This window comes from Mercenaria mercenaria, chromosome 10, assembly GCF_021730395.1.
Source record: "Mercenaria mercenaria strain notata chromosome 10, MADL_Memer_1, whole genome shotgun sequence".
In the NCBI taxonomy this organism is placed as follows: Eukaryota; Metazoa; Mollusca; class Bivalvia; order Venerida; family Veneridae; genus Mercenaria; species Mercenaria mercenaria.
In genome coordinates this window covers 67,150,161-67,164,067 of record NC_069370.1, presented here as the reverse complement: position 1 = coordinate 67,164,067, position 13,907 = coordinate 67,150,161, and the positions used below count along the sequence as shown (strand labels likewise).

Genomic DNA, 13,907 nt, shown 5'->3' with positions numbered 1-13,907 from the left:
CTACTCGGTAGAGCGGAAAAGAGCCGTCCAGTCATATAAACAACAGCATCAATTTCAAAGTATGATATAAATTCTAAAACAAATACAAACTGGACTACTAAGCATAGTTAAGGTAATGGACCCATAATTACAATTTTAATGTTTTTAACTCGAATGGGACAAAAAAATGTGCGAGTGAACGGTTGTTTTCGAGCTGTCAAATAAAATACCCTGACGACGAGTTCGAGCGAAAGGCAGTGTACGATTTATTCGAGTTCATGTTGAAGTTTGACTCGACAGTCATGAGATGTAAATTAACTCGGTATGACATACCTTCCAGCAAAACAAAAAAAGAATAAATCAAATCACTCGCGGAGAGTTCGTTATTTGTTTATTTGTTATATTATGGATCCACTACCTTAAGTCGTATTATTCTGTTATGTGACTTCACACACCGCCTGTGGAATTATATTTAAAAATCTTACCAATATAAATAAAGTTTTCTGTGTATATGAACAGGAAAAACGCATTCTAGTGTGCCTCAAATTAAACACATTTCAATCTGCATTACAGGTTAAAAGATAATATTGTTCGGTCAGAAAACGGACAAATATATCTGACTGAACTAGAAAGAAAACTTCGTGGTAGAGCCAGTACCCAAGCTATTGGTAAAGCCATGAAAGCTGTTTTTAAAGGGGTACTTGTGAAGTCAACAAGAAGCAAGGAATACTGGGCAAAACTAACTAAGCTGTATATGGGTGTTGAATGGAAGAAACCCCCACAAGAGTGTAGTTCTATCCACAGTCATGGCCTACATTCTGAACCTGAAACAGTTCTTAGTAATAATCAACAAGTAGCCAATGTTAATGAAAATGAGGTACACTTAATTGAATCTGACCATTGCGACATGCAAACTGTATAAGAATCAATTATTCAGAATATAGACGACAGTAAACCGCACTTGCATAAATTAGGCTTAAGTGACAAAATGACTGTCATGTTAAAGTCACAATTTGAAAATGCAAAAAAAGACTCCTAGAAGTCGACGATGGGATAGAAATATAATAAGACTTTGCCTAACATTGTACTGTCGTTCTCCTAAGAACTATGAATATATTTCAAAAAGTGGGTTTTTAGTTCTCCCATCCTCAAAATTAATCCAAAAGTACAAAAACAAGGCAGACCAAAATGCAGGAATTAACAAGGACATTTTAGAATGGATGAAGAGCGAAGCCGAACTGTGTAACTTGCCTGATGAGGGTTATGAAGGGGGTTTGATTATGGATGAAATGGCCCTTCAAGATGATATTCAGTTGAAGAGAAGGGGAGATGAATTTGAACTGATTGGTTTCACTGAAGTTTGTGACGAATCTGTACATATGAAAACTCTAATGGGCTCACACGATTTAAAACTTGCGACGCACGCATTACAGATTTTGTTTTTGGGTCATACAGGTTTTAGATTCCCTTTCGCCCACTATGCAACTGAACAGGCTAGTCCGTCCGAATTATACTTAATATTCTGGAAAGCCGTAAAACTTTTAAGTCTGTATGGATTCCGTGTAACATATCTCAGTCTTGATGGTGCACAAAGTAACCGGTCATTTATGAAAATGCTTTTACCAGAAGATCAGAAAACGTCCGATACTATGCAAACAATGGTCTTCAGCAATATTTATGACCGAATGATGCCAAAAATAAGTATAATCATGGATTACTCCCATGTAATGAAAAAAATTAGGAATAATCTGTCAAAGAGTGGTCATTCACAAAGTCATAAAAAATTACTAATGTATAACGACAATTGCATAATATGGGAACACTGGTTCAAATCTTATCAATGGGATGTTACTGTTAACTCATTAAAGGTTTATCCTCAGCTAACACAAGACCATTTCTTTTTAAACTCACAATTAAAGATGAGGAACAAGCTTGCGGAATCTGTTTTAGATGAAAATATGTTGCACCTAATGCAACTTTATCAGAAATCGCTCGGAGAAGAGGGTACTGAACTTGATAGTAGTATTGAGCTTTTGAAACACACGTCTGTTTTGGTAAAAAATTTCAGGGATAAAAGACCTATTTCAAACTATGAAGATGTCCGCCTGGATCAGAACAGAACTGTTTTAAAGTGGTTCCAATGGGAGAATACTGTCAAAGATACTGATAAAAAGGTGAAAGAGAAAAGCTTGATATCATTTCAGACCAGAGAGGATATTGTGTCCCTCATACTTGGATTTGACAGTATGTGTAAAATAAAATTCAGTCAGTCGGCTGGTTCTGTTGTGCCAAGTAGAGTAAATAGTGACGTTATCGAAAATATCTTCTCCCAACAACGAGGTCTTAATAACGGTTCCAATACCAATCCAGATTATCTAACATATAGCAGAACCATGAACACTATCATTCTCGGTGAAAACACCGTATCTCGTAAATCCAATACAGGTGGTACAAGTGCTGGAGCTATGTTCTATGAGCCAGGTGTTAAGAGACAACCACTGAAGGTGATTCAGAATAATCATATACACAGAGTAGGTAATTTTCCGATTATTTTCTGAAAATTTAAAAATTCAAGGTCTCATCAAATTCTAGTTGCAGAAATGTTTAGATCAAAACGTGCAAAACTACCGTGATGTCTCATTTTCTGATTCTAAGCTTTTTGGCTGAAACATGTATACAGTCAAACCTGTGTTAATGATCACCTATGAACAGAGACCACTTAGCTATAAAGACCATATGTTTTATTTCCAATTTTAACATTTACAGTGTATTTAAACCTGTGAATAAAGACCACCTTCCAATAAAGACCACATTTTGGCTCTTTCAAGGGTGGTCTTTACCGACAGCTTTGACTGTATCTCCGTAAAACATTAACATGATTAACAAGATTCAAGATTCAGTAGACGCATTTATTAAAGTTCCACCGTTAAACATTGAATTCCACTTCAAATTGTTATGACTTTATAAAAGTAAATAATCAAATACATTCACTAAAATATTTGCAATACGACAAAGATAACAACATGTTAGGAAAAATGTCTACTTTAGATACACAGAACGTTTTTCATACTATCAGATTTTTGTTTCAGATTTAGAAATTTACTGACACAACGGACAAATGTATACTGCATCTGGATTTAAAAAGTAGTCAAAATCATCTTCATCAAGCCCTACGCAGTCCTTATGGTACCAGATATTACATGCATCACAGCAGATCCAGTTTTCGTCTTCCTTTTCAAATTTACCACATATTCCGCATGCTTCACTTGCGTCATCATATTTATCTCTACTAACACATTGTTTCAGCTGTTTACCTTTTCCCTTTACACTGGAGTCCTTATTACAAGTACTATGTAATTTACCCCGTTTATCTAATGTGTCTTTTATTGGATGTTCCCGTTTTCTTTTTCCTTTAGATTTAGATTTAAGTTTAACCTCGGCTTCTGTAGTGACTTTCCTCCTTTTTACATTTGCATCCTCGGATCTCTCTTCAGCGCTGTTGGTAAATGATTGTTCAAGCTGAATGCTTATTTCCCTTGATACACCAGATGTGCTTGGTAGAGGTTCCAATCTGTTTAGTTCCGTTACTGAAGAATTGCTCTGTACTCCTTCATCAAAATAGTGTGTGTGAAGCATTTTAACGCAGTCTTCTCTTTTCAGAGTTTCCAATAGTTGCGTGCCTAGCTGTTGTTTAACATTTTTTGATGAGGCATCCTGACCGTATGCTTTAAGTAACAGTATGATATCGGACTTTTTGAAATCACTGTAAAATGTTTCATTTTGTAAAGCAGATGCCTTAAGCTTGTAATGGGAAACGCTCTTTCCATTCGATTTGTCATCTTTTATGAATTTTACTGTTACTGTTTCGATGTTTTTCTTAGCACTCTTGTCTAATACTTTTTTTCTGAGGGCTTTTCCCTTTTCTCTCTTCAGCACTCGTAAATAGTCTTTCCGAAACTGGGAGAATACCACTGATACAAAGAGGCGAATTATTCTGTCATAAATATCTAAAATATTCGTGCAAGTATCTGCGAGAAATTCGCAAACTTCCTCTACAATAAATCCCGATTCTGGATCTTTATTGTCCACATTTTCCCTCTCTTTAAACATGAAACATTTTTTAAGAAAACATTCTATAAGTTCACCGTTCGACAAAAGTTTTTTCAGTACGTATCTGAACAGAAATTGTTTCTGTTTCACTAAAGTTTCATAATTCATAAGACCTCTTACTGTCATCTCTAAATTTTCGAAAAATTCAAACGCATTGTCATTTATGTTAGTAAGTCCCTCGCGAGTATTCTGTTTTCGTGAGGTTTCCTCTAATGTATCATCATACCGGGAATTATTGTGTAACTCCGTACATGACAAAGTCATGTTATCCAGAATACTTATCTGTTGTTTTAAAATATCTATTTCTGTTTCCATTCCAGGAATAAAAAGCGAATTCCTCATAACAGAGCAAAGACGAAAGCGGGTTTTTGAAACACAGTAGCCGCCTACATATCGTATTTTTCCTTTACCAGCAGACGACTGTGGATTCTCCGGTGACGGAAATATGATATGACTTGTTAATTCGCGTTTAACAGATTCAGCTTTATTTCGTAAGATATTGCCTTGAATAGTAAACATAACTGAAGTCAAAATTTGTGTTGAAAATGGAATGTCTTTAAATGTACTGATTTTTTCTATATATTCATTGGATGAGATATGTGAATTAAATAATGAATAAAACTCTGTAAAATTCGCCGGTGTCATGTTTCCTGGCGCAGAGGTACAACACTTTTCAAACATATTCTGAACACATTCGTGCTCATACCAGTACCATGATGAGATATACATGTTGTTTAATAAATCATTTAACGCTGAACGCGCAACCGATTCTGCAGGTGTTCCGATGAAACCACCTTAAGAGTTTGTAAAATCTATTTGCATTTTGGTTTCATTTGCTGAGAATGCATAGTTATGGTCTGTGCCAAGATGTGGGTCCTCGGGTCTACTGTAAGTGTGATCACTAAAGTCAATGTTGTCAATGTCATGTAGAATGTCCAGATCATCTGTCTCACTATCAGAAAAATTAGCGTCCTCAATATTTGAGTTGTCTTGGCATTCACTTGTTAAATCACGAGTAACATGGCAACAGTCTACAGATATTGTAGGCTGTTCTACTGGACAAATATTAGTATAAAATTGATCAACACAGCTCGGGTGTTTTTTACACATAAATTTTGAATAATTCAACACCCTCAGCCAATCCGACGACACAGCTCGACCAACTGCCACGCCTATTTGGCCTGGATAATTTGCGTGCTTACAATCAATTTCTACTAAAGGCAAACTCATGCCTTGCGCTTTGTGTATGGTAATGGCATAAGCCAGTCTTAATGGAAATTGATACCTTTTTGCTATAACAACTGATGTAAGGGGGTCATATTTACAGAATGCGAACCGTGTAATTTTCAAAACAATACCTTCGAATGAGACTTGAATGCAGTCATTCTCTATGGAAACAACTGTTCCAACTAGACCATTTACATATATTTCACTAATATTTCTTAACAGCATTACCCGTGCACCAACCTTCACACCTAACCGCTTTGGGGCAATAAACTTATTCAAGTAGTATACATAGCCGCTATCTTCTGACTCAAAAGTATGGAGAGGTGCATTTATAGTTTGTATATGTTCAAAGTTACTTAAATCAGCTTCAAGATTTCTATCATGCAGCCTCACAATTTTTGACCGATCGTCTACATCAAGAGGCCTTGATAATGACTTTATAAACTGATTTGTCTTTTCACTTGGGCTCCCATGTTCAAGTTCATTTACAGATTTAATCAAAACGGGCTCTCTCTGTCTGTGTATACTTTTCAAAATTATGATATGTGGAAAAAAGTTATTAAAAAAACTTGATTTAAAGCAATAATCTCCGTTATCCCCATAGATTTCATCTTTCACGGGGGGGAGTTGAAAAAAATCCCCGCTTAACACAACTTGAACTCCGCCAAATATTTTGTTAGGGTTTTTGACTTCCCTGCACACATACTCAACAGTCTCGAACACCGACTTACTGACCATGGACACCTCATCAATTATGAGTACGTCGGTGTTTTCAATTCTAATTTTGGTGTCCGTATACCTTTCATCAGTTTTAATCAAATGGGTCAAGTATTGTTTAGAATGACGACCATCCTCCATTACTGAAAATTTATGCAGAGTCAATGGGTTTAGACCTTTGTACTGGAGACCTGCAATTCCAGTGTAACAGGTTAATGCTACATTCCTAAAACCCTTGAGTCTGTTTACTATGTTTTTCAATGTGAACGTTTTCCCTGTTCCTGCTTGCCCCAGAATACAAAGGTTATGGCCTTTCAGTATAAATTGGACACATATTTCTTGGTCGCCGTCCATGGTCACTGCAGTAACAGAAAAGATTTATATTACAACTTGTAGGGTACAGACCGAAGTAATATATAACTGAGCCGTGCTATGAGAAAACCAACATAGTGGGTTTGCGACCACCATGGATTCAGACCAGCCTGCGCATCCGTGCAGTCTGGTCAGGATCTATGCTGTTCGCTAACGGTTTCTCTAATTGCAATAGGTTTTGAAAGCGAACAGCATGGATCCTGACCAGACTGCGCAGATGCGTAGGCTGGTCTGGATCCATGCTGGTCGCAAACCCACTATGTTGGTTTTCTAATGGCACGGCTCATATGTATATGTAAAAATATATGGACAGCACATCCTGACATTTGAAAATGTTTACCGATGTCATTATGATGTTGGCCCGATACCGTCTACCGACGTCGGGCCGACATCATTCCTATTTGCAGCCGAAATTGAAGCCGATATCGGGCCGCTATAGACTATAAGATTCTTTCACCGGTTGTAGGTGCAGATGGGAATTTCCGGCCTCGAGGGTAACTGTTTAGGCGTTAACGAGGCTCAAGCCGAGAAACTGCGTAAACAGTTGCCCGAGAGCCGGATATTCCCATCTGCACCTACAAACGGTGACAGAATCTTTTTCTTACAAACCATATTAAACAAATAAAAATAGAAATTAAGCCAATCGAACGGCTTTTTCTAGAACTTTTCTTCTAGCTGGGTATTTAAACAAAGCGCGGAAACCAACGTCCGTAAACAGCAAAGACGTCATGAGGTTTCAAAGACAAATAACAATGTTTAGTTCCGGTTTTGTTTTATTAGTTCCGGCGTAACCTTATAATTGTTTGATATAATAACGTTTTTTTAAGTCGAGAAATATACTAAAACAAGAGGAACTGTCAAGGTATTGGATTTTTATTCCGTTTTTATGAAATAAAATATAAATTGCTACATATATGTACTTCGTAATACGTCATTTACAGCACGAGAGTCATCTTACATCCCGGGGTGTAAAATGGATTTTCCAGTACCGTTAAAAATACCGGAACTCCCCGTGAAAATCTCCCCCCACCCCTCTCCAAGACGTCTAGTATCCGGAAATACCCGACGGCGCTCTAGGTATGCATTTTTTGGCAATGTTGTTTAAATATATTTTCTGTGTATAGAAAGTTGTGTTTTCCATTACATTACTGTTATATATATATATATATATATATATATATATATATGTGTGTATGAAAAATGCTTTCTATTTCTAGCACAACGAAAAATGCAAAATCAGACCTAGATCTATGCACATTTGTTAACAAAATATGCCTCACAATGTCCCCAAAATGCAGCTGAAGCGATACAGAATTTCAAAATTTTCGAAAGGAACATGTCCCCGGACCTCCTACATTATCGCTGCATTTGCATTGATTTTTGCCAGGCTACACGCCTGGTATTTAATCACATTGTGTATGACTCCGATAGACCAGTATTTTATTCCACTGATGGTACCTGCTCGGGAAGACTATATTTTTTATCCAGTCTAGGCTACTTACCGGATATATATTTATCTTTTTGTATGAAATATATTATATTGATAGAATTAACAGTCTTGTGTACAACACCCAGCTAACAACATCTCAACAACAACAACATCTCACAACAACAACAACTTCTGAAACCAGTCTACGGTGCAAAACGTAAACATCCGTTGCTTCAATAATGGTCGCTTCGGTACCTTTAGTTTTTTTTAAGTAACAGGAGAAAATATGCCATTTCTTAAACGGGAGATTTGTGGACTTTTCACCTTTTACATAGGTAGGTTGAATTACAGTGCATGACATGGTACGATATATGTCGGTGCGCGCGCGCTCTGCGGTGCAGGAGCGTAGCCCAAAAAATCGGGTGCCTATGGTTTAATGCATATTCCACAACACAGAGAATTCCACTTCCGGTGCACATACGCAAACTGCTGTCTTGTGACGGCAGATGCGGGTTTAAAAAAATAAGAGCTTCAAACTAACCAATCAGATATCCAGCACAGAGTGGTAAGAAACAAACCTGTATATGCTGTAAGTGATACCTATGACATGTAACTAGGGATTTACCGTAGTCTTCCCATCAACTACAGTCAGCTTACAGAGTCATTCACTACCAAATACACAGAGTTAAAGGGTATAAATCCCGGTAACTCAAACGATAACATGTTTGATAATTATGATTTTTCTTCATTAAAAGGTTTCAATACAGAAAATATATTTGTATAACATTACAGTATGCACTTAACTTCTATCATTGACAACCTTTTTGAGTTAAACAATGCATGAGAATCGTAACAATCAAACGATAATATAAACATGCTGCCGTTTTTAAAAAAGTATTGTGCGGGAGTAGTACAAGTATGCATGCAACCACTGTTAAGAAAATCATTTTTTATTTTGACCAAAAAAAAAATCAAGTGCCGATTTTATCTACTCTCGCAATCCCGCAATGCAAAAAGACACATTTTATGTACCCCTTTCTGGGTCTGTAACTGCGACATGTCCTTTTCTAATTAAAACATTAGTGGTGTCTGTACACGGAAAAGTGACGAGCTGGAGCTTGATTAGATATATAGAATTATAAAATACTTACAGAGATATGTGAATAATTGCAAACAACTGCGATTTAGTTCCGAGGACATCTCGCCAACTAGAATAGCTTTTTATCGAAATTAAGAAAATACTTGCATCGGCTGGTTCATTGAAATAAAAATTGAAATAAAACCAACTAATACTGATTCGGGTAGATCTAAAAGAGTAACAACACTGTCTATACAATATTTAGAGCGGTTATCTACAATGTTAGTCACACAATAAAAAAATTGATGCATCAGTAGTTAGTAAGGGGACTAAATATTACGCTTTCGTAGTATTCTACTTCTGTTCTAGTTCATGATTTTGTAAAAAGAGTTCTTGAAAATATTCTTTCTTTTCAATATATGAGCCGCGCCATGGGAAAACCAACATAGTGGCTTTGCGACCAGCATGGATCCAGACCAGCCTGCGCATCCGCGCAGTCTGGTCAGGCTCCATGTTGTTCGCTAACAGTTTCTCCAATTCCAATAGGCTTTATTAGCGAACAGCATGGAGCCTGACCAGACTGCGCGGATGCGCAGGCTGGTCTGGATCCATGCTGGTCGCAAAGCCACTATGTTGGTTTTCTCATGGCGCGGCTCATATATATATTTAAGACCAAACATAGGAACGGGAGCCAGTCTAATTCGCTGCATAACATTCAGCTTTTATTAAAAATTCACGTCTTTCTTTTCTCTTCTCATTGTTTATATACGCACTGTTTAGTATGTACAGGATACATTGGATCATTTTTCAATAAATAGTTTAAAAGGTCAGAGACCACCAATTCGTCATGGGTCATGTTTCACAATATCACTGTAAAATTGGTAAACGTGATGCGAAACATTCATCTATAGGTCAGAGACCACCAATTCAAAAAAGTACAGGGAACTTACTGGGAATGAGGTAAGTGTATACCTGGGAATAAGATAACTTCTGTGCGTTCTGATTGGTCAGTCATGTAAACAAACCCAGGAAGTGATTATTTTTTCAAAATTGATATTTTTTCACTGCATTTACAGTATTTTATTATACATTTTGACAAAATTTGCTACATTTTATGTGTATTGAAAGAAGTTGTATCAAATGAATTTCTCCCGCCACTTCAATGATGTAATGTTTCGATGTATGGAAGGCCGTACATGCCATAATGTTACAATGTAAGTCTATGGGAAAACAATAGGTGGTCTCTAACCTATAATAGAGCTAAAACATGACTTTCGTCGGAAGCCATCTCAGGTAATGTAAATGGCCACAAATCTGTCGTAAATGATGTAGAAAGACGTTTTCGTGCAAAAATAAGCGTGAAATTTGATTTTTTTTTAATTGTGGCCTCTATTTTTAACAGGTGTGCCCAATTGTATCTGAGCTTTTGGGCCAAAAGGGATCATTTTTATCTCTGTAATGTTAGAGAATGATCAAAATTATTAGACCTTATTTCTATTTTTTACGGAATGAATCGTATTTCAGCTTCCAAGTCAAATCAAATGCATATAACTGAAATTTTCACCAAAAAATGCAATCTGACGACGACAGAGACTGAGTCCGGGCATATAAATCGACAGGGGATGACCTCAGTAAACTGTCCATATCTTTCTTAAAACTGAAAATTTCTTGATGAAACTTTGTAAGACATTTGGTATTGGGTCATGTTTCACAATATCACTGTAAAATTGGTAAACGTGATGCGAAACATTCATCTATAGGTCAGAGACCACCAATTCAAAAAAGTACAGGGAACTTACTGGGAATGAGGTAAGTGTATACCTGGGAATAAGATAACTTCTGTGCGTTCTGATTGGTCAGTCATGTAAACAAACCCAGGAAGTGATTATTTTTTCAAAATTGATATTTTTTCACTGCATTTACAGTATTTTATTATACATTTTGACAATGTTTGCTACATTTTATGTGTATTGAAAAAAGTTGTATCAAATGAATTTCTCCCGCCACGTCAATGATGTAAACAGGGGGTCATCTCATTTACACGAAAATTACTTAAATAAAGTATCACTATTCGTATGTTTTTCGTCCGATATTTTGGTAGAACTAAGATAGTTCTTGAAAAACTTGTAATTAGATATACATGTTTCGATGTATGGAAGGCCGTACATGCCATAATGTTACAATGTAAGTCTATGGGAAAACAACTGGTGGTCTCTAACCAAAAGCACACCTAAACAATCTTTCGGAAACTGTTTACGGTAAATAGGAATAGTAACGGTTACTCTTTTAAAGGGGCCTCCGTTGCCGCGTGGTTAAGGTCGATGACTTGCCCCTCGTCGATGTGGGTTCGAGCCTCACTCGGAGCTTTGAATTCTTCATGTAAGGAAGCCATCCAGCTGGCTTACGGAAGGTGCGACGTTAAATCCAACAAAATAAATTAAAGAAATACTCTTTTAAAAGTATTCAACTTTTAAAAAAAGTAAAGGAAATATTTCCCGTTCACTGAGGTTTTTGCCTACACATTGGTTTAGTCAGAACAGGATTTCCATACGATGACAAGTGAATAAATAACACAAGAAGCAAGATGTATGTAAGAATGTGTCTGCAAACCAGTACACGAATGGGGTGAAACTTCATACATTAATTAGTGATTCTAAACGCAAAAAAATATTAACATATTCACTATAACCCTAAAATCCACTATCGTCGAAAGCACTGTATTCCAGTACTCCTGCAAAGTTTAATTTGTAATAGATTAAATGTCATTGTCAATTCGCATCTTCGAATCTCAAAGCTTTCAGATTGTCTATCAATAATAAGGGTAACTGTAAAGTGCAATTAACCAATCTGCCCGATTAACCAATGGCAGCCGTGTGTTATCTGCGCGCGAGTTTCCAATTCCTTGCACTGGATAGATGCTTGTTAGGTTAGAATATATTAAATGCCTCTGCTACTATGTTCCTTTTTGACCAATCGCACAGCGCACATAACAAATGCAGCTATTTAATATTTGTGATTTGCTCTGTGTGCATGGTAAACCATGCAGGGTAGTAAACCGATTAAGACCCAGTTACATGTGATCTGTTTACAGACCCGTCTTTGATTTCGTTTTCCTCTGCCACCCTGCCATTTGACTCATTCATGTTTTCCTCTTCATTTACAGTTATTTGGACACTTAGCTAGGTCTTCTGCTTCATTCATAGCTTTATTCGTTTCGGCATCGATATCTGATTCTTCATCATCTGATTTTCTATTTCCTAGTTCCATGCCTGTAACGGTTTCCTCGGCTGAGTTGGTCTTTCTCCTTCCTGCTGTAAACCGTTTCATCAAGATTCTGATTAGGATGACAAACGTGACAAACACTATGGAGACAATTGTTGCCACTGAAGATTTCTCAAATAGCATTCTTTTTTCATCCTTGGTTTCGATATCACTTGTGCCAGATGGATAGGTACGGTAATTAGACGTTGACCTTGATATGAATCTGTAATGTGTCCCATTTTAGTAAGAAAAATGTAACTGACCGTTTCCGGGATATAGTTTAATGCATGGTGTAAGCAAACAATGTTTACTTTTTTACTTTCTTCCCTTTATGGGTCACATGTTCGAAGTTAGCATTGTGTAATATTGTATTTGAGGTGGAGATATACGTTTTGCCCAAATTTTGTACTTCCTTATCAAATTAGGACACTCTGTATCACAACATCATTGGTAAGATATAAAATGTAGTATCAGTGTCTTTTATCTTTAGGTTGCTTGCTTTATTTGATTTATTCAGATGAAACCTGCTTTTATATGGACCAAATGGTGTCCAGTCCGCAAATATTTCTGTCGAAGTATTAAAACGGATGGGAATGTTTAAAGGTACAGTATTTTTACCACTTTGGGTGGAAATATTAAGCTTCTTCTTAAAAAGCACAATGTTGTTAATAAATTTCCAAACACATATATATCTTCCCTCCTCGATGTTACCAGATACAGCCACAATTATCAGATACAAATGATGTTCACTTAGTTGTTTTTGTCCTGGGTTGCTTTTCCAGGTGGAAAATTCGTACTGTCCATCACCTATATAACCAAGAAGTAATTCGTCAAGACTAGCTGCAAAAGCGGTTTCGACACTCTCTTCATTTTCTCTTTGCACGGCGAAGTGCATATCAGCCTGTAGTAACACTTGATAAACTAACCCTCTCATGACGCCAAACATTGGAACACATTTTCCGTTTGTTATAAAAAGTACATAGGGCACAGTACAAGACGACACGAATCCTGAAAGTAGAAAAAGACACTAATTAAGGAATAGCGTACACAAGTTTGACAAAGTTATTGGTTCATTAGGATTAATTTCAATGTTTCTTTTAACGTTTAACCTTTACACTGCTAAATATCTAAAATTGACTGTTTTGTCATTCAATTTGGGCAATACCATTTATTATTCGAAGGGGTGTTCGCTAAACATTTACTGACTGAATAGCGAACAATGCAGACAATGATCATCATACACAGATGTGCATTTGATCTTGGTTTGCACATGTCGCAAAGGCAGAATCACTCGCCACAAGCTGTCTTAAGTCTAAAATTTAAGAGCACAATGTTTAGACTACATTAGCAATTCTTAATGATAATCAAGAAACAAAAATATACAACAAAAAAGAAAATTGCAAGTTTGAAATGTTGTTCATTTCACAACCTGGACAGTGATGTTCTTCGAACAATATCATACGGTGTTTATACATCACAACATATTCGTTTTACATGAGCTTGCTCAAAGATTTTAATTATAAAAATATTTCAACACAAACGTTGTTGCAGCAGGTTTGCCGCATTCACAAACTACGTAAGTCCGTAATAGAATCTTACTACAGATCGTCGGAACTTTTTAAGATAAGGTACTTAAAACTGACTCCCACAGGCCGTATTCTGTGAGCTATGTAGTTGGTAAACTATCACATTTTATACGTAATTCTTGTTTTTCTTGTTTTGATGAAATGATTG

General features: G+C 36.6%; 2 protein-coding genes across 2 annotated transcripts; one reads left to right on the top strand and one right to left on the bottom strand.

The window, feature by feature from the left end:
* The first annotated feature begins 977 nt into the window (after positions 1–977).
* On the top strand, positions 978–4,792 carry LOC128559964 (uncharacterized). The gene is made up of 2 exons (XM_053553265.1): positions 978–2,510; positions 4,410–4,792. The coding sequence occupies exons 1-2, from the start codon at positions 999–1,001 to the stop codon at positions 4,413–4,415; spliced, it is 1,518 nt and encodes a 505-aa protein (XP_053409240.1). The 5' UTR covers positions 978–998; the 3' UTR covers positions 4,416–4,792.
* Positions 4,793–4,884: 92 nt separating this feature from the next.
* Positions 4,885–12,317, bottom strand: LOC128546444 (ATP-dependent DNA helicase PIF1-like). The gene is made up of 3 exons (XM_053516963.1): positions 12,074–12,317; positions 6,116–6,224; positions 4,885–5,842 (listed from the first exon to the last, which is right to left on the bottom strand). Exons 1-3 carry the CDS (start codon positions 12,315–12,317, stop codon positions 4,885–4,887), a joined length of 1,311 nt encoding a protein of 436 aa, XP_053372938.1.
* Between the last annotated feature and the right edge of the window lie 1,590 nt (positions 12,318–13,907).